Here is a 22931-nt window from a genome sequence, read left to right on the forward strand (position 1 = left end):
TTTAAATTTTTACCTGATTTTATCTTTCAAATGGAAAAGGAAATTCAAGACTACCCAACGTTTCAAACTTCGGGCAACCAGTCTTTAGACTTGTGTATACCCTTTTATTTTCACCAAGACCCTATAAACATCAGGAGATAGTCTCTCATTGGTTTATTGCATGCAAGAACATGCTAGGAAAAAAATAGTTCACACCCTGATTACTCAAGTGAGCCAAATTTAAATTTTCTTTAAAATATTCTGGTGCCAAACACTATCCTTCACAAATATGGGTGATAAAAAAAAATTGTGTCAGGTTCACAGCTTCATTTTCATTAATTTTTTAAAGATAATATTTTTTATTTGGGGGACAATAGTCAAATGTGACATTTAATTTTAAACCAACAGAGCCAGAAAAGTCCTAAATGGAACCATAGATAGCACATACATAAACAGGAACTATAACCAAAAAAAGCAGTCCAGCTGTTTTTTATCATGTAGCAATAGGAAAATGCACCAAGAAACCACGTAGCCAATGGCAGGCAGAGCAGCTCAGCAGCAAACACGCACGTTTTATCGGTCTGGTCTCTGGATGAGTAGCAATTTTGTAAGAGCGAGGGTGATGGCTGTTACTAACAGGAATGATGAATATGGGCTCTTTTATTTTTCATTCGCATGGAAACACACGTTGATTTAAAATGTGTTTTTATCTGTACCTCCAAAAGCTTGTTGTTTGGATTTCTACCCTGAAAAACCCACTTTGCTTTTCTTGTCTCATACCTGGAGTTAATCTGTTTGTGTTTGTTTCCTTCTGTGCTAAAGGAAACTGGACAGTGCCCTTACTCCGTATCACAGCTGCTAAGGGCTGCTGAGGTTTAGAGTTTCATGATAACTATATTTTAGAATTTTAGGAAAATACATGGTCAGGTAAAAGGTTTTTGTTTCTGTCTGGATGATGAGTTGCCACCCTAAAATGTTGAAATTCCTGAGACATCTTGATTGCTCATTTATGAGACAAAATGATGGGAATTTATGAAATCAAACCTGTTCAGAAACAGCCAAGAAATATAACTGACACAGGCTCATTAGTAGAGCTACCTAATCCATTGGGTAAAAAAAAAATAAAACAATAAACTCACACTCTGAATTCACTGTGAGGAGCCTGTAAAATAATTAATGGTCTGCAACAATGGAATCTTAAAGAGATGTGTTTATGTGAAATCAGTTAGATACTGGTCTTCCAGTGAGCTGTGATTGCCAACTGATGATACATTACAGTTGTTTTATTTTGAGACATTATGATTTTTAAAAATCAAACAGTGTTTATGATTTTTAAATAAATCATAAACATGATTTATGATAAGAGCTCACTGATCCAGGAGGTTCTTTCTGGAAAGTACAAGCCTGGATCCTACCTCTACACAGTCGTTAGCAGATCTTAGCAAGACTGCAGAAATGAGCCAGGAGTGGAGCTTACAGTTTTTGTTTTGTTTTGTTTTTTTGACCTACTTATTAGCTGTGCAACCTCGGGCAAGAGGATGAACTCTCTATGCCTCAGTTTCCTCAACAGCAAAATCAGGGTGATAACAGGACCTGCCTCATAGGTTGTTGTGCAGATTAAATCAGTTAATATCTGTAAAGAGTATAGAATAGTGTTCGACCATTTTAGTGCCTATATAAGGGTTTGTTATGATTGTGAATGTTGTTATTCACATTCATGTATTTGTGTACACACTGTAACTCTGGTTCAAGTTTATTCTGTTAGCAAGTTCTTATTATGGCTCTTACACTGTGCTAGAAATTGGGATGGTTACTATGTAAAATTAGAAGGGGATTATAATTTCTGCAAATGTGAGACTCTGGGTAGATAAGAAGGATTAGGTAAATTGTCATTGTATGTGGAATTCTTACTTTCATTTGATTTATTATAAATCTTCAAGTGTGAGTGCACACACACACGCACATGGTCTTACTCTCACTCATCTACTCATGCAGTTCTTGTTGACACACCCATTGAGAAGCAGCTACTCTGTCTTTGGAGAAGCAGGGGGCACTTCAGGTTTGGAAAAGATCTGGAAGAACTCATCACCCTCTCACCATCCATAAAAGCCCCATTGTCAAGAATTCTGCAAGCTTAAGAATACCTTTTTTTAACCTCTCCATTTGTCCTGAAATTTATAACCAAACACTATCTAGCGAAGTTATATGGTAAGATTGTGAAATATTTGATCTTAGAGCACTATCATTTAATAGAAAATACAACTGCAGTCTATATTTGCTGATTATATATATGTATATTTATATAAGGTACATACATATGTGTGTGTGTATCTCCCTCTGGACAAGTAACATCTTGAATTTTGAAAACACAGTAAATTGTGTGGTCTTGAACTTACAGTCCCTCCTAATTTTTGTTGATTGATGTTTTGTTCTATATTGAAGACCTGTATGACCTGGCAGCATGCATATGACCCTGCCATTGTGATTCAGGCAGCTGTATCCATGTGTGACTCAGGTCTCCAGGTGCTACCTGGTAGCCCACTCATTCCTTTTCTGCAGTATTCTTCCTAGCTGATCTGATCAATGCCGTTTAACCAATGGACAAGGGCTTTTGTTTCATCAAACTTATAAAACGTTTCCTTGTCGTTTGTTTCGTAGCCATCCTTATGATTCATTTGTAAATGATATTATTAACATTTTCCATTATTACCACTGCACATTTTGTCCCATAATGCCTCTTACCTGTCGTAAGGAAGCCCACAGCCTGGTGGAGTCCTCTGTGGCCCGGTGCCTCCAGCACCTCTTGCTCCCAGTCTCCGCCATCTTTTCCATTCTCCATCTTCCTTCGCTCTCTAAACCCACGTGTCCCTTTCTCGCCCTTCCCTGCAGTCCTAGGCAAGTCTCCATTCCCTCTTCAAGTCTTCTGAAGGAGACTCTTTATTCACTCATCATGCAAACGGTCAGCATCTACTTTGTAACACAGGGCTATGCCTGAAACCCAGAAGAATCCTGTTTTTGACAATGTCACTCCCATGTAAAAGCCTGATAAAACTATCTGATACTCGTGTAGCCTGAACATGAAATATTTAATTAAAATTTCTTAACGATATTTTTAACCCAGGAAAATCACATCATAGCATTTCCTAGTTTTCATTTTGCCTGGAAAATGATTGGCGTAGTTGGTGGAGACTGGATCCTTAAATAACTGAAATTCTTTGAGCCTATGGTAAGTGGCAGGTTGGGTAAAGGAGTCAGGGAAAGCAGGATATTCTGCTGCAATGTGAAAACACACATTTCATTTTTGTTTCGATGTGGATCCTGAGGGCTTACACACATTTCTACTATATTATGCAAACTTCCTACAGTCTAGTTTGTCTATTTTTAGTGGGGACATAGGGAAAAATAAAACATATATAAATTAATGAAAGCATAATCAGGATACATACAAATTCTCTGTTGTTATTTGGCTCTGTTCAGAATTGCTTATTTTGTTTATATTTAGTTCTCAGCGCTTGGTTTTATAGAAAAGGCAAACTCGCAGTGTTATTCTGGATCCATGTACTATAGGGGAAAGATCATAAGCTTTGTCATTAATACATTAGATTGACTAATAGTTTAGTAGTTGTGGTCACATTGAGCAAATGTCACAACTCATCTGATCTTCAGTGTTATCTGTTAATTAAAATTAATTCTGATTTATAAATTTATACCCCTCTATAAAATGAGTGTAATATAATGCCTCTCTCATTTGATTGCTTGGTGAATTCAATTAGATAATATTTGTAAAACAGTAAAGAATGCAGCTTATAAAACATAGTTGTAGTTTTCATTTTTGTTGTTCTGATGCAGGACATTTACTTTCAAATGTAGTGGACACTTGATTATGTAATCTTTCAACAAGAATACTATTCAGCTGTCTGTCAAGATTTCAACTTATGTGAAAAGAAGTGAAGATAGAAAATTCTACACAGAATACAAATGCAAATTGCTCTCTAGGGTTTAGGTGAAGAAAGGAGAGGCCGGGCGCGGTGGCTCACGCCTGTAATCCCAGCACTTTGGGAGGCTGAGCGGGGTAGATCACGAGGTCAGGAGATCAAGATCATCCTGGCCAACATGGTGAAACCCCATTTCTACTAAAACAAAAAATTAGCTGGGTGTGGTGGCACATGCCTGTAGTCCCAGGTACTTGGGAGGCTGAGGCAGGGGAATCACTGGAACCCAAGAGGCAGAGGTTGCAGTGAGTGGAGATTGCGCCACTGCACTACAGCCTGGAGACAGAGCAAGACTCGCTCTCAAAAAAAAAAAAAAGAGAGAGAGACAGAAAATACACACATTTTCAGGTAGATTCCCACTTTTCTCTCCCAATATAGTGGTTTTCAACCGTGGCTGCTGGTCAGAGTCACCTGGGGAGATTTTAAAATATGCTTATGCCCAAGCCCATCCTAGACCAGTTAGGTCAGAATATTTGGAGAGGGGTCCCAGGCTTCAATGCTTTTAAAAATAATGAGGGGATTTTACCGGACACCAGGATTGAGAATCACTGTTTTAAACCATCCCGGTCCAATAAACATTGTTCAACTTTCGTAAGTTCCAACATTGGGCCAGGTTGGTCCTTACCCCAGTTTGTCAACCTAATTTTGCCTGTTCCAAATTTGCAATTGTTCCCTACATAGTGATGTAAATGAGTAGCAGCTTGTACTTAAATATTCCGCATAGTCCTGGGCTCTAGGACCCATGTCGTATTTATCCTGCTGGTGTTATCCAGCACACCACCAGTAACAGAATGGAACTCAGTGATTGCTTTTTGGTTTGAAACAGTAGATTACCTTCAGCCTTCCCATCTCCAGGCTACATATGATATCAGTAGAACTCCTGGTACAGTGTCAGCATAAAGACAGCATAACCTCATGGAAAGAGTGTCCCTTTATTTCAAAGTATCATCTTTTCCCTGCTCCACAAAATCAACACTCCGCAAATGCTTGTTTGTTAATTAGCATTCTCCCGTTTTAAATGTGACAACAGTGATGTTAAATGTGTCTTTATTGAACAGACATTTATCAAGGTGCTGTGCCATTTGCTGGGGATGGAAAATAAAATAAGTAAGGGTCCCTACCTCCATAGAGCTCAAAGTGTGGTGAGGGAGACAGACAAACGATAAACCATTTATAACAATACGGAATAGTAGAACAACAATGAGGGGTGCTGTCAGTACATTGGCTCATGTTGGATTACCTCTGCTTTGAACTGTGCAGCAGAGCTCACAGGCTCTGGTGGATTTTGGTCCTATTTTTTCTTGGTATGTTCCTGCTGCTGCTTCATGCTGCCATTTCCCCATCTGTTGAGTAATCCTGATTATGTTCTTGCTTGCTTTCCAACACATTTCTATGGGAAATCATTATTCTAATATAAACTCATAAGCATTAGCAAGAGTTTAACCTCTGTGATTCCTTTTAAATCCAATCATATGGCCATGAGTAAATCATGAACCTAAGATATTCCTTCTAATTGTATTAATTACTTTCTTTAAGATTGTCTTGTCGGAGTTTGTTTGCTTGTATGCTTATTTTTTCTCTTTTTTTATCTTCATTTGTGCTTTTCCTATTTTTCTATGACTAATTTTTTGGTACTTTCACTCGAATAGGTCAGATTTTTTCCTTTATCATTAGTAATAACCTCTCACGATCAAAAATTTGGAAACTATGGAGAAATTAGAGAGAAACCAAATCCTCCAAATGGCCACCAACAAAAGTTTTTGACAGTTTGATATTTCATGCATAATTTGTATACATAGGCTCATATTATATAAAAGGAATTATATCTTTGTTTGTTTTTGAGACAGGGCCTCACTCTGTCACCCAGGCTGGAGTGCAGTGGCATGATCTCAGCTCACTGCAACCTCCATCTCCCAGGTGCAAGCAATTCTCCTGCTTCAGCCTGCCAAGTAGCTGAGATTACAGGTGTGCACCACCACGCCTGGCTAATTTTTGTATTTGCAGTAGAGATGAGGTTTCACCGTGTTGGCCACGCTGGTCTCAATCTCCTGCCTTAAGTGATCCTTCCACATCAGCCTCCCAAAGTGCTGGGATTACAGGTGTGAGCCACTGCCCCCAGCCTAAAGAATTGTATCTTAATTTTCAAGTTAACATTACAACATAAGCACTTTTCCATTTTATTAGAAACACTGGTAACATATTTTAATTGGCTGCATAACATACAATGTACTAGATTTGCCAGGTTAAGTTAATATAACTATTTTCCTCTGTTGGACATTTAAGCATTGACCTTTTCCCCCTTTTTCTGAATGAGCTTCTGCAGTAAATATCTGTGCATTTTTTTTCTTATTGTCCATTTGCTCAAGATTAGTTCTCAAAATGTAGGGATAGGGTATCTGAGCTGCCTTGTTAAGACCATGGAATATCCAGGGAGCATGTGGCAAGGTCTCATGGCTTCTCCCTGGGCATGCTGGAATCACTCTGCAGGGAGGTTTTGAAGGAATTCTCTGTCCATTCTGCGTGGGGTCCTCTTCCCACTTGGAATAAGTGACTGTGGAAGCGTTGGGGATGTTTGGCACATCCTGATGCTCCTTTCTTGCCTTGGTCTCCCCTCTTTCCTCTGGAGCAAAGGAATGATGCCAGGCTGTGGATATTGTGCTCTTCTAGACACTGCTGAATGGCAGTACAAAGATAATGTTGTCTGTCCCCTCTGCAGCCAGAGTGGATGCTCGAGCAACCCCACAGGTAATTTTCAGCTACTGTAGGATTCCAGCTGCCGAGGGCCTGGTTACCAACCTACTCTCTTGCTATTTCCTGGCCCATGATTGGCATGATGAGCATATTCATCTTTCTTCATCTGTCCCTGACAGGGATGGCTATGTTTATGCCCACAAGGTGCATAATTGAGATAACCATCATTAAGCAAGGCCTTGATGATGAACTGTTCAGACTCATTAATTCCTCTAATGAGATGGAGCCTGTTACGGTGAATGGACGGGCAGCGTGCATGCTCCACGCCAGATACTCTCAGCTGGTTTCAAGCATATTCCTTATGGCTCATTGCCAAAAAATGAGTACTGTCAATCAAGGTGCTGGGTTTGTGGCACTGAACTCCTAAAGCTCTGATTGATCCATTGGGACATCTGTGAAGAGATGAAGCGGCCACTGTCTTCTGCGTTTGAGATAAGGAATTCCATATTTCTCCTGGCACATCCTTAGAGCTATTTGCATACTCTGGCCACCACTCCAATTCCCCTCTCTCTCGTAAGCTCCAAGCCTCATCAGCAGGTTCATCACTGTGTTATCTCATAAATACTACCTGGATTCCTTCCAATTTATAGATATTCATATATATACTCATATATATATAATTTGTATATATATACAAACTTTGTGGCAAACTTTGTATGTCCTACAAACTAAAAAATCAGTGTGTACAAATATATGCAATATGTATATGTACAAATATATACAATATGTATATATAATTTATATATAATTTTAAATGTTAATATATATTTAAATATTCATATATATGTGTGTGTGTGTGTGTGTGTGTGTGTATATATAAAATTTGAGACAAGGTCTTGCTTTCTTGCCCAGGGTGGAGAGCAGTGGCACAGTCATAAGCTCACCTTCAACTTCAACCTCCTGGGTTCAAGCAATCCTGCCTCAGCCTCTCAGATAGCTGGAACTGTAGGTCTGTGCCACCATGCCCAGCTGACGGTTTTAAATATTTTTAGAAATGTGTCTGGTTATATTGCTCAGGCTGGTCTCCAGCTCCTAGCCTCAAGTGATCCTCCTGCCTGGACTGACCCAGTGGCTGTGGTTACAGGCATGAGCCAGCACAGCCAGCTCTTCCCAGTTTTTTTCATCGCAATTGACATTTCCCTATTTCACCCACCTCATTGCTCTTTTAGTCTCCAGTTTTTCCCTGTAACTATCATTCTCCAGTTTGCAGTCCGAGTTCTTTATTTAGAACAAGAATGTGACTGTGTCCTTCACTGGGTTAAATGCTTCAGAGGGTCCACATTGTTTTCCAGATGAGATCCAAACTCTTCAGTGCAGCTTGCAAGGCCCTTCATCATGTGCCTCCGTTTATCTCTCCAGCCTCCTCTCCTGCCTGCTTTCTGGCCTCTGCCATAGGCTGTACCTGGAACATTCTTTCTTCCCTCCCTTTCTTTGGGGAACTTTCCCTAAGGCCTTATGCTGGGTTATTGACACCCTGCTATGCTTTTCCCTTGCTCTGTTTTCCTCCATCCTGGAATTTGGAATATTGGGCTGTGTTTGCTTATCTGTCATCTACATGTTCTCCTTGAATATCGCCAGTGCTTTCAGGTCGCTGGCACATAGGAAGCAACCAGTAAATAGATGCGTTGAGTGGATTGGCTTAAAAGTCACTTCTCTCTATCCTAGAAGCATTTGAGAATAAAGGTTGACACTGACAAATATACAAGGAAATAATATTCATGCTTATATGTGTGGCAAACTTTGTATATCCTACAGAGTAAACATTCAGTAAGATGTAAGTAAATAAATATAAGTAATGTAAGTAAATAAATATCAATCTTATAGCAAATTTAATTGATTAAATAAACTAATGAATTAAGCCCAAAAGAGATTCATATATATCTATGAATATGAAAATATGTATATACATATATATATTCCTTTATCATATGGTCTTTCCTCTTAGGGCATAAATTTTAAAAAAATCAAGGCTAGTATATTGCTTCAAAAGAACACTTTGACTTAAATCCTAAATCTTATTTTCTTATGACTATAGCACCAAATGTTTAATATGTTCAGTTATATTGCCTTTTTAATTTTGATTTAAACTTTATATGCACATACACACACACACACACACGTATATATATATATATATATGTATGTAGGATAATGGTATATCCAAGATATACTCTTCTGCAATTTGGTACTTATGCTTCTCTGGGATAGATTTCTAGGTGTAGGATTCCTGGATGGAAGAAAGCTAATATGTCAGAGTATCATTTCCCCAAATCTCTGACAAGAGGAAATGCGGACACTCTTAAATGTTTTTCGATCTCTTTGAGTACAAAGAGAGGTCTCTTTATTGCGCTGCTTTGAGCTTCCTTGATTACACAAAGCATCTCCCTGTGTCTGTTGGCCCTAGAGGCTTGCTTTTCTTAGTCATTGATTGTTCTCACACTTTGCCTGCATTTTATTGGGCTTTAGGCCTTTTATTATTTTTGTTTGATAGAAACAGAGTCTCACTATGTTGCCCAGGCTGGTCTCAAACTCCTGGCCTCAAGTGATCCTCTCACATGGCCTTCCAAAGCACTGGGATTACATGTGTGAGCACTGCACCCAGGCAATTTTTAACACATTTTTGTAGAGTACGGCTATTATCCCTTCATCTCTCATTTGCATAGCAAATATTTACTCCAGATTTTTAAACTTTGTAGTATGTTTTGCAGTATAATTTATTTAAATATGTTATAATTCTGTATGTCTGTATTTTCTTTTATTACTTCTATATAGCTAGCTTGAATATTCATTTTCTGTGGCTACTGTAACAAATTACCATAGACTTTTTGGTTTAAGAAACAGAAATTTATTTTTTTTACAGTCCTGGAGGTAGGAAGTCTGAAATCAGTTTCCCCGGATGAAAACCAAGGCGTCAGAGGGTGATGCTCCCTCCAGCGGCTCCAGGGCCTGCCAGCATTCCTTGTCTCTCCCAGCTTCTGGTGGCTTCTGGCATTCCTTGGCTTAGTGCTACACCTTCCAGCCTTCAAGGCCAGCATCTTCCAATATCTTCCTGCTCCATCTTCACAGTGCCTTCTCCTCTAGTTGTGTCAAATCCCCTTTTGCCCATCTCTTACAAGTACACTTGTGATTGTATTTAGGATTATCCCCAGATAATCCAGAATAATCCCGGATAATCCCCCATCATAAGATCCTTAAGTTGATAATATCTGCAAAGACTGTATTTCCAAATAGGGTAACATTGACAGGTTCCAGAGATTCAGAAGCACTATCTTTGGGGAGCCATTATTTAGCCTGCTAAAAGCCTGATTAAGGTTCCCCCATTCCAAGACAGCACATGTAATTGCCTAGATTTTTCGAAAGTATATCAGTGTGTAGTAATTCTGACTGGGAACACATTTTATTTGTAATATAGAGGTCCCTTCATATGTGCCAGATTAAACCTTTATAACTTTTCAAACTGAACTAAAATAGTATCTTTTATTGCTAAAATCTTGTGCCTCTATTTATAATAGCAAAGACTTGGAACTAACCCACATGCCCATCAATGATAGACTAGATAAAGAAAATATGGTACATATACACCATGGAATACTATGCAGCCATAAAAAAGAATGAGTTCATGTCCTTTGCAGGGACATGGATGAAGCTAGAAGCCATCACTCTTAGCAAACTAACACAGGAACAGAAAACCAAACACCGCATGTTCTCATTCATAAGTGGGAGTGGAACAATGAGAACACTTAGACACGGAGAGACAGAGAGGGGAACATCACACACCAGGGCCTGTCAGGGGATGGGGCAAGGGGAAGGAGAGCATTAGGACAAACACCTAGTGCATGTGGGCCTTAACACCTAGATGGTGGGTTGATAGGTGCAGCAAACCACCATGGCACATGTATATCTATGTAACAAACCTGCACGTTCTGCACATGTATCCCAGAACTTAGAAAAGAAACAAAAATTCTTGTGCATAACATTCCTGGATTATCTATTAATTTCCCTTTTATATTTATACATTCTTATGCCTCTACCATGTTAATATGATGAATATGATTTTATGTTATTTTAAAAATAATACTGAAGGTATTTATGGTTAATACATTTCTCTTCCACACCAGATACTGCCTCCTTTCATGGTTTTGCTATGAGGCACCCACCTATTCATAGCTTTCTAGAGAAGGCATACATTTACTTTTCTTCTTTGGTATAAGGATAATCTAAGAGTGAGTTTTAAATTTCCAAATAGGTAAGATTTGTTTTATACTCACAAAACATGTAATTTGTTACTAATTTTCTTAGATTGTGAGCAGAGAATGAAGCCTGTAGAATATTCCATGATAGCTTTTGTTCAGGCTTCTTAGTGGCAGTTACAAGACAGATTTTTGTAAATGTTCCACAAACAAAAATTGTTTTGAGGGAATTTGATATATACAGTGAGAAGTATATAAAAGTACACATATAATCAAGTTTATTGATCATACATACTTTTTATATATTCTCGTTTGTTTTCTATTAGATCTGCCCAATTTTGAGAAATATCTTTTGAAGTATTACATTGTGATAGTGTATTAATTGCATTTCTATTAACTTTTGCTTTATATATTTAGTTGCCATGCTTTTTGGTACATCTCAGTTTACAGCTGTCAAAGCACCATAAATTGTGTCATTTCATAAAAATGATCCACTTTTTCCCATCTAATACCTTAAAGTCCACCTGCATTTTTAGTCTTTTACTGAGATTATTTAGCCTGTTGATTACAGATCAGCATTTCTCAACCTGTTTTTTATTATTATCATCCTGAGGAGCCTTCTAATGCATTTTTTCTTAATACTGCCTCCCATGGTATTTAATATCACAGATATATTGTATAAGTGTTCTATGTATATCTGTGTGTTAGTCATCAAAAGAGTAACACTATTTCAGTCCCTTCGGGGCAATATCACTCCCATTGAGAATGCATGTAATTGATTCTCAGTAGACCTTCCCCTGTAATGTGTGACTTCCGTTTCAAAAACCCACATTTAGTGCTTGAAACACATATACATATCATACTGTTCCTCACTTATTCTCCCCTCATCTTCTTTTATGGTGTTCAGTGTTATTTACTGTTTGGTCACAGTTTTTCTTTAAATATGGATGTGTTCCCCATATGGGTTAAGTAAGCAAGATAGTCTCTAAGTCTGTATATATATGCAAATATTTATTTCGCCCTGGCAGGTAACATTCTTGAGTGTGCAAAGGATTCTTGGGCCTCAGCCTTTGTCTTCAGTAGGCTGTACGACCACGTGCTTACAGCTGGGTAGATCTGTGCCAGTCTATCTGATCCATTTTCCTTGATGGGTAACTCTTTTTTGGCGAGAAGTTGGTCTTTCTCCTCGATGTTAATTTTATGGAATGTGGCTCTATGTTTCTTTCTACATCAAATTTGCCTTCACCTTCAGGTACCTTTTCAGCTTGTAGATTTAGTTCTCTCCTCAACTTGGATTGTTTTTTGTATTATTTGCAAACCTAATCTTTTTCTTCTTTTCCTCTTCTAGTATGCCTATGAGCCACGTGTTATATCTCCTCTATTTATATATCAGCCTTTTCCCAATTCTCCTTATGTTTACGTGTGTGTGTGTGTGTGTGTATTACATGCACATATGTACTTTGAAATATTTCTTGCATTTGATCTTCAGGCCACTAATTCAGGTTACAACAATGGCCATATGGTTCTTTAATTACTCCTGTGAGTTAGTTCTGTAATCGTTGAGTATTAGTACCAGACACACTTGACCATCCTTGAGTGCACATACTGTGTTTCAGTTCTAACTTCCATCTTCTCCAGGAGCCTGGATCACCGGGTGCTCATTGTGTTAAGCATCTTCCTTCTTGTTATTGGTTCTCTTTAAATGTGTTGATATTTAACTTTATCAGGTTATTAGTGGCTTCCATCCTTCAGGTGAAGGAAGGTAAAGACTGGAGATACAGCATTGAATGGTTTACTAGTTCCCCACTGGGGCAACCAAAGAAGGCCTCTCCCCTCATATACGCAGCCTCGGGTTTAGGGAGGTGGCCTTGGCTCCTGCACCGCCTGTTGGAGAACAGGCAACTCTGGAACACTCATATAGGGCTAAGAATTGTTCTGCAGGCCTCTGGACTCCCCAGAACCTGAGTCTGCTGGTCATTGAGTGTCCCTCAGCCCCAGCACTGCTTGGCTTGGGAGAGTCTATTCGACCGTAGCTGGGAATGGAAAGAGTGGGAGAGACTGAGGAGTAACTTTCTTTCCGAATACCGCTTTTCCAACTTTAACATAACAAAATGATCATTCAGGGAGGACTGTGCTGCATCAGGAAGGAGAGATATATGTTCTAGGCCTGACTTTGCCACTAGCAAGCCATGTGGCCATCAGCACGTCACTCAATTTTCTTGTACCTCTGTGTCCTCATTTGTAAGATGAAGAGATTGGCCGATTATTGATCTAAGTGGTCTTCCAGCTACAGCCTTCTCCGTTTGTAGGAAATCTCAGTATCCTGAAGGTTCTCATTATGATGTGGAGTAAAATTCAGTGGTTTTTCCATCTGTGTTCTGTGGAGCCCTGCAGATTCTGTCCCGGAGGGAAGGAAGGGATTGGAGATGTTTCGCTTCCCTTTTTATTTGCACTAAGAGTTCGACTGCTAAAACAAGCTTGAAAGCCAGCGGTAGAGTCTACATGAGCCTCAGAATTAAGTTTCTCTAACATAACTTTGGGTTTCTCTGGTGTTTTTGCTTATTCCCTTCACATTGTATTTGGGCATTTCATCCTCTCTACCAGTGTTTTGGGTCAACAGAAGCAAGCAGTATTTATGACCCACCAGCCTTTCAGGATTGAAGGGGACCAGAAGATGCCATCCCAAAATAGACCCCTTTAGCGTATGGATTATCTTGAGCTGTAGGGAACTGAGAACCAGCAGTGCAGGAAGAGTGTTTCTTACCTTTCTCTAACTGCGTAAAAATGATGGCTATGTACAAGGAAGAGAGGGACTGCTGGAGACAGCTGTCATCACCTGAGAGGCTCTTACCTGTATGGCAGAACAAACCTTATTTACCATACCTCTCCTCACCTTCTTATAACTTGCCTTCCCCACCTGGAAGCCCCAAAGTCACTTTCCTTTGCTTAGCCTAAGACAGTATATAAGCCTCAATCATCTGGCCACCTCCTTGAGTCTCGTTTCTTTGCAGGATTCCCTTGTATGCATGTAATTAAAACTTTGTGTGTACATAGTTAAAATGTTGGTTCTCTCTTGATAGTTTTTCATCAGCTTGATTCCTGGACCCGGCCATTGAACCTAGGAGGGTGGATAAAGAGGTTTATTTCCTCCCCTACAGGATTGAAAGGGTCTCCTACATGAAGCATCCTCTTAAAGTCACAAAGGGGCTGAGCTGGGTCTCTATTTTGCGGGTACAGCTTCCTGCATATGACTCTACTGTACATCATAAGGTTTTTTTTTTTTTTTTTTTTTTTTTTTTGAGATGGAGTCTCACTCTGTCACCGGGGCTGGAGTGCAGTGGCTGGATCTCAGCTCACTGCAAGCTCCGCCTCCCGGGTTCACGCCATTCTCCTGCCTCAGCCTCCCCATCATAAGGCTTTTACGACTTCATTTACAAATTGGTCTAAAGCTGCTCAGCGTCCCTGAGACACTGATGGTCTTTGAGATGATTTATCTAAGTCTGAAATGTTGGCTAATGTTCTTTACTAGAAAGGGCAAGGTTTTATATTGCTGATGTTTAACAGCTAAGGCACTTTCGTTATTTCTTATTTAAAAAAAAAAAAAAACAGATGAGTGAGGCCGGGCACAGTGGCTCACGCCTGTAATCCCAGAACTTTGGGAGGTCAAGGGGAGGCAGATCACCTGAAATCAGGAGTTCAAGACCAGCCTGGCCAACATAGTGAAGCCCTATCTCTACTAAAAGTACAAAAATTAGTCAGGCGTGGTGGCAGGTGCCTGTAGTCCCAGCTACATGGGAGACTGAGGCAGGAGAATCACTTGAACCCAGGAGGCGGAGGTTGCAGTGAGCCGAGATCACATCACTGTACCCCAGCCTGGGCAACAGAGTGAGACTCTGTCTCAAACATTAAAATTTAAATTTAAATTTTAAAAAAGATGAGTGAATGTCACTCAGAAAGCATTAGGAGGCCTTACTGCAGATCTCTGCATAGAGTAGGGTTTAATACCTTTGGAAATGATTACATTTTGAATGTCTTAACAAAAATTATTGTATGGGAAGATAACATGCGGAAGATGAGAGATTTGATAGAAATTCTACCTCAACCCTAAGTATAGAAACTCTCCCCAAGCCCAGGATCATTACAGTGAGTACTATAATTAAAAATTGTAGGATTCCTTGGTGTAAGTAATCAGCACATACTAAAAGTAAAAATAAGCTTTATTCAATGACAGTCTGCCAGTATCTGTAGATTTTGGAATTTCTATTTTCATTCATGTGTGAGAGTTCTGGTTGTCTTTAAGTCCCACAAAAATAACACAGTGGAAATCAATTGAAGGCACAGCCAGAAATACAGATAAGTTAGATGGTCTCTTGAATGTTTCAGCCGTGCCAAATATATTCCGTTAACTAACAGGAAAAATAAATGAATTGGCCAAAAACTACGAGCCCACTGACCATGGGGCCTTACGGAACACACAGAGTGTTTATTTGTATGAAAGGAAAAAATGCAAACGACTTACATGAACACGTGATGACACGAGTCTCAGTTCTGGAAATCTGGGCCATGCACACATCACCAAAACTTCAATGGAGTAAGGGTAGAATGGACTCCTTGGAGGAGTGCCAAAACTGACAAAGAAGTATTGTTGGTGTCAACTCTATCCAAGAACCACAAAGCGCTTTGATGTGGATTCTCCCTCACATCCTGTGCCTGAGCCTCTCACCATCCAGGCCCCTACCTCTACACAGTAAATTTAAAATTTACATAGACACTGAAATCAGCAAATCAGCACCGGCTTGTTTTTCTTTCCTGTCCTTCTCTGTCTGTCTAGTTGTTTCTGTCTCTCTCTCTCTCTCTCTCTCTCACCCTCCCTCTCCCCTCTTGCCTCTTTTTTTTTTTTTTTTTTTTTTGGAGATGGGGTCCAGCTGTGTTGCCCAGGCTGGAGTGCAGTGGCACAATCATGGCTCACTGCATCCTCAAACTCCCAGGCTCAAGCACAACCTCATCCTCCTGAGTAGCAGGGACTACAGACGTGCACCATCATGCCTGGCTATTTTCTTTTAACTTTTTGTAGAGACAAGGTCTCCCGATATTTCCCAGGCTGGTCTCGAACTCCTGGGCTCAAGTGATTCTTCCACCTTGGCCTCCCAAAGCACTGGGATTACAAGGATAAGCTCAGCCTCTGCCTCTTTTTTAAATAAGAAGTTAATAACCGTCTGATGCACTCAACATACCACACCAGAATACCTGGTTTGTGGTGAGGCTTCCTCCAGGCTTTTGGAGTACAGAGAAATTTAATCGCTTTTGATGAGCTCCACTTTGAGCAACTTTTATTTCTACACTTACTTAAACTAAATGGAAGCCTCCATGCATGGCACAGGTGCAACAGTGCAACTTCCACTCTGTCCTCCAACACCCAGGGGTTATGGAACAATGGCTATGCCAGCCAACGCCAGGCTAGAGCACAGCTGGATATGCCAGATACTCCTGCCTGCTGTCAGCTGTCACCGCAGCACAAGAACACCAGCTTCTTCCTCCTAACACCCCAAGCTTCAGAGTCTTGATCTTCAGCCTCTTCTTCCCTTCCCTTCCCCTTCCCCTTCTCCCTCCCTTGCCTTTCCCCTTCCTTCCTCCTCCTCCCCTTTCTTCTCCCTTCTTCCTTCCCTTCCCCTCTCCTCCTTTCCCTCCCTCCCGTTTCCCTTCCCCTTCCCTTCCCCTCTCCCTCCTCCTCCCCTTGCCCCTTCCCCTCCTTCCCCCTCGCCTCTCCTTCCCTTCCTCTTCCCCTTCCCCTCTCCCCTCTCCTCCCCTTCCCCTTCCCCTTCCCCTCCCTTTCCCTTCCCTCCTGTCCCCTCTTCCTTCCCTCCCCTTGCCCTTCCCCTTCCTTTCCCTCTCCCTTCCCCTTTCCCTCCCCTTTCTCCTCCTTCCCTTCCCCTTTCCCTCCCCTCCCTTCAACCCTCCCCTCTCCCCTTCCCCTTCCCCTCCCTTTCCCTCCCCTCCCCTCCCTTCCCCCTCCCTTCCCCCCTCCCTTTCCCCCTTCGCCCTCCACTCCTCCCCTTCCCTCCCCTTCTCCCTCCCTCTGCTTCCCCTTCCCCTTCCCTCCCCTCCCCTTTCCCCCCCTTCCCCTCCACTCCCTCTCCCTTTCCCCTCGCCCTTTCCCCTCACCCTTCCTCACCTTCCCACTTCCTTCCTATCCCCCTCGTCGTTCCGCCTTCCCCTTCCCCTCCCCCTTCCCTTCCTCTTTTCTCTGTTTTTTTTTCTTGTTTTTTTGTTTTGATGGAGTCTCACTCTGTCACCCAGGCTGGAGTGCAGTGGCACAATCTCAGCTCACTGTAACCTCCACCTCCCAGGTTCCAGCAATTCTCCTGCCTCAGCCTCCAGAGTAGCTGGGATTACAGGCGCCCACCACCATGCCCAGCTAATTTTTCTATTTTTAGTAGAGACTGGGTTTCCCCATGTTGACCAGGCTGGTCTCAAACTCCTGACCTCAGGTGTTCTACCCGCCTTTGCCTCCCAAAGTGCTAGGATTACAGGTGTGAGCCTCCGTGCCCGGGTGGCTTCTCTCTTTTCTAAGGCCGAATTGCAGGAATCACCACTCTGCCTCCACATTTCTATCATTCTCTCTTCCCAGTCACCAAAGCCATTCCGTATCATTATCCACAGTCCCTTCTTACCAGAATAAGGTAAGACCTTGCCGCTGTGGGCCCATTAAGACCAAAGCCTTATTCTCTGTTTAGCTCCTGAAGGCATTTGAGTTTGTGATCGAACAGCAAAAATCTAAAAAATCAATACAAGAAGACCATTTTCCTTTTATGATAAGGAGACAGATGGGAGTCTATTAAAACATACAAAGGATGATAAAGAGGATAATGGTGCAATCCAGTGACCTGAGATAATGCAATGACTGTGGACCTACTGTTATTCAGTCTGCCTGAGATTAAAACTTACTCTAAAAATTATATGCTTTTGAAAATCTTATAAGGAAAACTTTTGTTTGTTTGTTTGTTTGTTGAGATGTAGTCTCGTTCTTTCGCCCAGGCTGGAGTGCTCTGGTGCAACCTTGGCTCACTGTAAACTCTGCCTCCCAGGTTCAAGCAATTCTCCTGCCTCAGCCTCCCAAGTAGCTAGGACTATAAGCGCACACCACCATGCCCAGCTAATTTTTGTATTTTTAGTGGAGACAGGGTTTCATCAGGTTGGCCAGGCTGGACTGGTCTTAAGACTCTTGGCCTCAAGTGATCCAGCTGCCTCGCCTCCCAAAGTCCTGGGATTAGAGACATGAACCACCATGCCTGGCTGACAAACTTTTAGTTTTGATTTTGTTTTTTATTTCAGTTATTTTTAGGTAGAACATTAGTTGATTCATTAAAATACATTTAAACAACATGAATTCAGGTAAATCACCGATTAGTAACCATAATTTCCCTCTTAACAGCTAATACTTAAAGAATGCTTACTTACTATTCTTTAATCTCACAAAAACCTTTTGAAGTAAATATTAATATTATCTGCATTTTGCAAAGGAAGAAACTGGAGATTAGTGAGATTAAGAAACAGCTTGTAAATTGGAAAACCAGCTGGAATCTAAGTCTCTTTGGGCCAAAACACAACTGCTTAATCTTTGCTGCTTCTTTGTGTGTAGATAACTACAGATCCAAAAAGCAGAAAAGGGTAGATTTGCATTATAGCAATGGAATTATTATTGCAATAATTGTTTAATTGCACAATACCCCCCAAAAACTGCAACCTGTGTTCATGCTACTACTCTATTGACAGAAACTCTTTTGAAAGAATTTCATAAATCTGAATACCAATTGTTGAAATGCTTGCCTTTTTAACATTTGAATGAGTAGATTAATTTCTATGAGTTTATTTTTACCTGTCTAAATTGGTAAATATTTAGGTTTTCTGACTTTCTTTGTCTCTGAATATTTTTTCCAGGGTCAACGTCTTTTTGAAAAGTTGCTCCAACTGACTTCACAAAATATTGAAATCAAGCTAGTGAGTGATGTAACAGCTGATTCAAAGGTATTAGAAGCCTTGAAATTAAAGGGTAAGACCAAGGTTGATATGCTACTCTACCGCTGGGTTTTCTGTTAAGATACTTTTAATTTCCCTTAAAATAATATATAATATTTTTATAATTAGTACATTTCACTTAGTACATAGTACATTTGCATCTCCTTTGAAAAACAGCTCGATTAAAGTTTTAAGTGGAGGAACTAATTAATATATTGGGATTAAAAAAAACTGTTGCATATTAGTGTAAGCAAAATAATCTACTGGCCAATAAATGATGATAAACTAGAAAGAAGAATCTTTCCCTTTCTGAACATTTCAACGGTGTGATTACAGAGAAGAACCACTTCTCATCAGAATACACACTGGATCTCTACTTTTCTCTTGCCTGCCAAATGAAAATTCTTTTCATGCTATATTTTTAAAAATAATATAGTCAGATCCTGGAGTCTATGAAACATTGCCTGATTCATGAGTTTTAAGACAATTCCACAGGAGAACACCATTTATATAGCCACTTTGCAATTTTTCTCACAATCTCATGAAGACCGAAAATAATTCCAAAATAACTTTATTTTGCGGTAATCTCAACCGAATTGAGCTCTCACGTCCAAATAGTTTTTACTGTTTTGTAAAAATTGTTACATGGAATTTATTATCCCAAGTGTAAGCCTCTGAAAGGCATGTTTGAGCCAGTGAAAATGTTCAAGCTGCCGGGTGTCCCTAGAAGAGGACAGGGCACTGACCTCAGTGAGTCATTCATGTTCTGCCTGATGGCGTTACAGCTCATGTTTGTGCTATTTAAACATACTGTGCATTTTTTGCTTGTCATCTTCCCCACATTTTTAAGTGGCAATTCCTTCTAAAAATGGAACAGAACAGGAATCAAATAAGTGAGCCTCAGTGGCCCTTCCTCCTGGAGAAGAAAAATTGGAGGTGATAAAGCATATTGAAAGTCATAGACATATAGAAGACATAAGCGTGGCTATGCACATGTACCTATCACCATGCACAAGTTTTCTACGCACAGGAAAATAAAACATGAGATAGTCGTATGTTTGAAAAGCTGTGCTGTGCTACCTGGGTACAGCAGAATGTGTTTGAAAAACTTGTAAGTGCCTAGTTCAGTGGATTGACAGATAACAATCAATGTGGCTTAGAAATGTATTCTTACTTTTCCTATTTTTTAAAAATGTAAAATTGGATTCTCACGATCTGATAATTTGTTAGACAACACTTTTTTTTTCTGAGAAAATGATTACTTTTGGTTAACCAAGGGTCCTGTATTTGCAGATGATTTTCCATATGGAGTTTACTAACATCTCTTTGCGTTTGATTATCCCAACAGGATAAAAAGCCAATGTGTTAGGAAGAGAAGGAGGGAGCCCGAGACATGCACAGCTCTCTTTCTTGCCATAGCCCATGCTAAATCTTGTAAACTCAACCCAAAGTTAAAACTGGGGGATATTAGGAAGCCTAACAGATTTTCTTAGGAGTTGCTGAGTATTTACTACTGTAAATAGCAATTGACAAATGCACAAATAAAGGCCTGGTTTATGTTTCTATTGTGAACTATACATTAAAATTTCATTATAGTAATTGCATCTCACAGAAAAAGAAGTGTTTGAATTTCCAAGCATATGTAGATACTACAACAACTTAGGTTCTGTTGATATATAATAAGACTTCTTATCAAAATACGAAAACAAATTATTTTCCTTCATAGGAGTAAAGCAATAAGCAGGACCCTATTTTCTCATAGCTATTTTCTAGGTACCGATAGTAGGCCTCTCTGGCTCTTAGTAATGCACATGATGTGTATGCTGTATGTAGAACATATATAAATCTTTAAAATACAGTTATTGTATTTCTCTACTCTTGTCCTTTGGTAGATATATATTAAATAACAGTGCATTTTAGAAATAATTTTATGAGACTATTTTAAATCTGTGAATGAATATTTTGCTTAAGGGTTATCTTTTTTTGCGGGGAGGGATTCTAGTCTTTTAGCAAAATTCTAGAAAGTTTTTTCCAGAAATATCCCACAAAAAAAAAAAAAAATAGGTAAATGTAAAATGAGCCATGAGCAATTTCAGCTGCAAGAGGTACTGAATGTAGAAACTAATCAAATATGTTGTGAAAAAGAATAAAAGCATGGCTTCCCAATAAATGGTAAAGATTTAGTGCAGGTGTCAGTAGGCCCAGAAAAGGCCAGGCAGGCTGGAGAAGTGAGACAGCTGGCCAAGGTCCCCCGATGGGTGGTGTGCGGGTCATTCCTGTTCCTTTTGCTCCCCACGCTTTGCCTCTCTCCTTGACTCGGAAGTCAGAAACCATCTCTTCAAGGTCTCACACTGTGGCTTGGAGGTGAGGTGCTTTTGAAACCTAGCCCTCATGAAGTCCTCCTTGCACCCAGGGAGGGATTTGATTTTACACCAGAGTCTCTGTAAATTCAAAATGGGTTTTACTAATCAGTTTTCTTAATTTCACTTCCTAACCATCTCCACCTGTATCCCTCATATAAACATCTCAAATGCAACGTGTTGACTCAGCTCACGTGCTTTCTTTCCCTCCCTGCACCAACACAGCATCTGTCCCTATACCTAAATGTCCATCTGCTTAGTCACTCACGTTAGAAACTCAACTCCACGCTCTCATACGCCACATCTAAGGAGCCACGGTCTATAGACTCTACCCACTCTGTCTTTCTTCTAGATACCACATTTCCTCCTCACCCACCTGCCTTATTTCAGGTCTGTTAATACTTTGCTCAAGCCTTTGTCACCTTTCCTCTTTCACCATCTGATCTTCCACACAGCTGCCAAAGAGATCTTCGACCACATGGTTATTATCAACTTACACGTTCACCCAAATTGCATGCAGATGTGCGGATGCCTAAGGAATATCATGCATGCAATAAAAGGCACGAGTATTAAATATATAGCTCAATGAATTTCACAAAGTAAACACATCCACATAACACCTTCACAGATCAAGATGTAGAACATTGCAGACATCTCAGAAAGCCTTCTCAATCCCCCTTGCAGTCAATGCCCTCCGCAGAGGGAACCGCTATTTCGACCTCTACCATAGATTATCTTTATCTTTCTTTGAGCTTTATATAAATAGAATCACAGAATTCTGTGTCTGGATTCCTTGGCTCAGTTTTATGTTTATAAGACCAATACATGTTGGATATAACAGTGGTTTATTTTACATTATTGTATAGTATTCCATTGTATGAATATAATACAATGGATCTGTTCTACTGATAGTAGATGTTTGGGTTTTTCCCAGTTTGGGTTATTATATATAGCGCTGCTATGAGCATTCTTGTACATGTCTTTCAGATGTCTACACATATACATTTCTGTTGAGTATATACTTAAGATTGGGATTGCTGATGTAATAGGCTATATATATGTTCAATTTCAATAGATATTGGTCAGTCAGTTTTCTAAATGGTTGTAACAATTTACACTCTCACAAACGCTATGTTAATGTTCTGTTTGCTCCACATCCTTGCAAAATGTGGCACCTTGTTCTTTTTATTTTAGCCATTCTGGTGGATAGGTATCATGTTGTATCTTTAATTTTCATTTCTCTGATGGCTAATTATATTGAGCATCTTCTCATATGCTTATTGACCATTTCCATATTCTCTTGGAGAAGGTGCCTCTGCAAGTATTTTGCCCAGTGTTATTGTTGCTTGCTTTTATTGGTCCATTCTTATTGATGATTAGGATAGATTTTAATCCTTTGTTGGATATATGTATTTCAAATATCTTCATCCATTTGAGGCTTGCTTCTTCACTCTTCCAGTGATGTCTTTACATAAATGGAAATTCTTAGTTTTAATGAAATCTGATTTGTTAATTACTCCTTTATTGTTGATGCTTACTGCATCCTGTATAAAAACTATTTATCATTACAAGGTCATGGAGATTTTCTTGTTTGTTCTGTTCTAGATACTATATTATTTTGCTGTTCAGGCTTAAGTCTGTGT

General features: G+C 39.9%; 1 protein-coding gene and 1 long non-coding RNA gene across 6 annotated transcripts in view; one reads left to right on the forward strand and one right to left on the reverse strand.

Annotated features, from left to right (window-relative positions):
* LOC108512544 (uncharacterized) overlaps nt 1-2387 on the reverse strand; it is a 9361-nt gene extending 6974 nt beyond the window's left edge. The window contains exon 1 of the long non-coding RNA XR_001880629.1: nt 2295-2387. This is a non-coding gene — a long non-coding RNA (uncharacterized LOC108512544). The remainder of the gene's footprint in view (nt 1-2294) is intronic.
* The window catches only part of PLD5 (phospholipase D family member 5), a 446581-nt gene that overhangs the window by 244466 nt on the left and 179184 nt on the right, over nt 1-22931 (forward strand). For 4 of the 5 annotated variants that reach the window (XM_017847817.1, XM_017847818.1, XM_017847816.1 and 1 more), the window contains one exon: nt 18851-18962. In XM_017847817.1, coding sequence (XP_017703306.1) covers nt 18851-18962 — 112 coding nt within the window. Of the gene's footprint in view, nt 1-18850; nt 18963-22931 lie in introns of those variants that run through there. The other variant, XM_017847820.1, reaches the window with a different exon arrangement.

Source organism: Rhinopithecus bieti, unplaced genomic scaffold (genome assembly GCF_001698545.2).
Source record: "Rhinopithecus bieti isolate Rb0 unplaced genomic scaffold, ASM169854v2 scaffold_28016, whole genome shotgun sequence".
Lineage (NCBI taxonomy): Eukaryota > Metazoa > Chordata > Mammalia > Primates > Cercopithecidae > Rhinopithecus > Rhinopithecus bieti.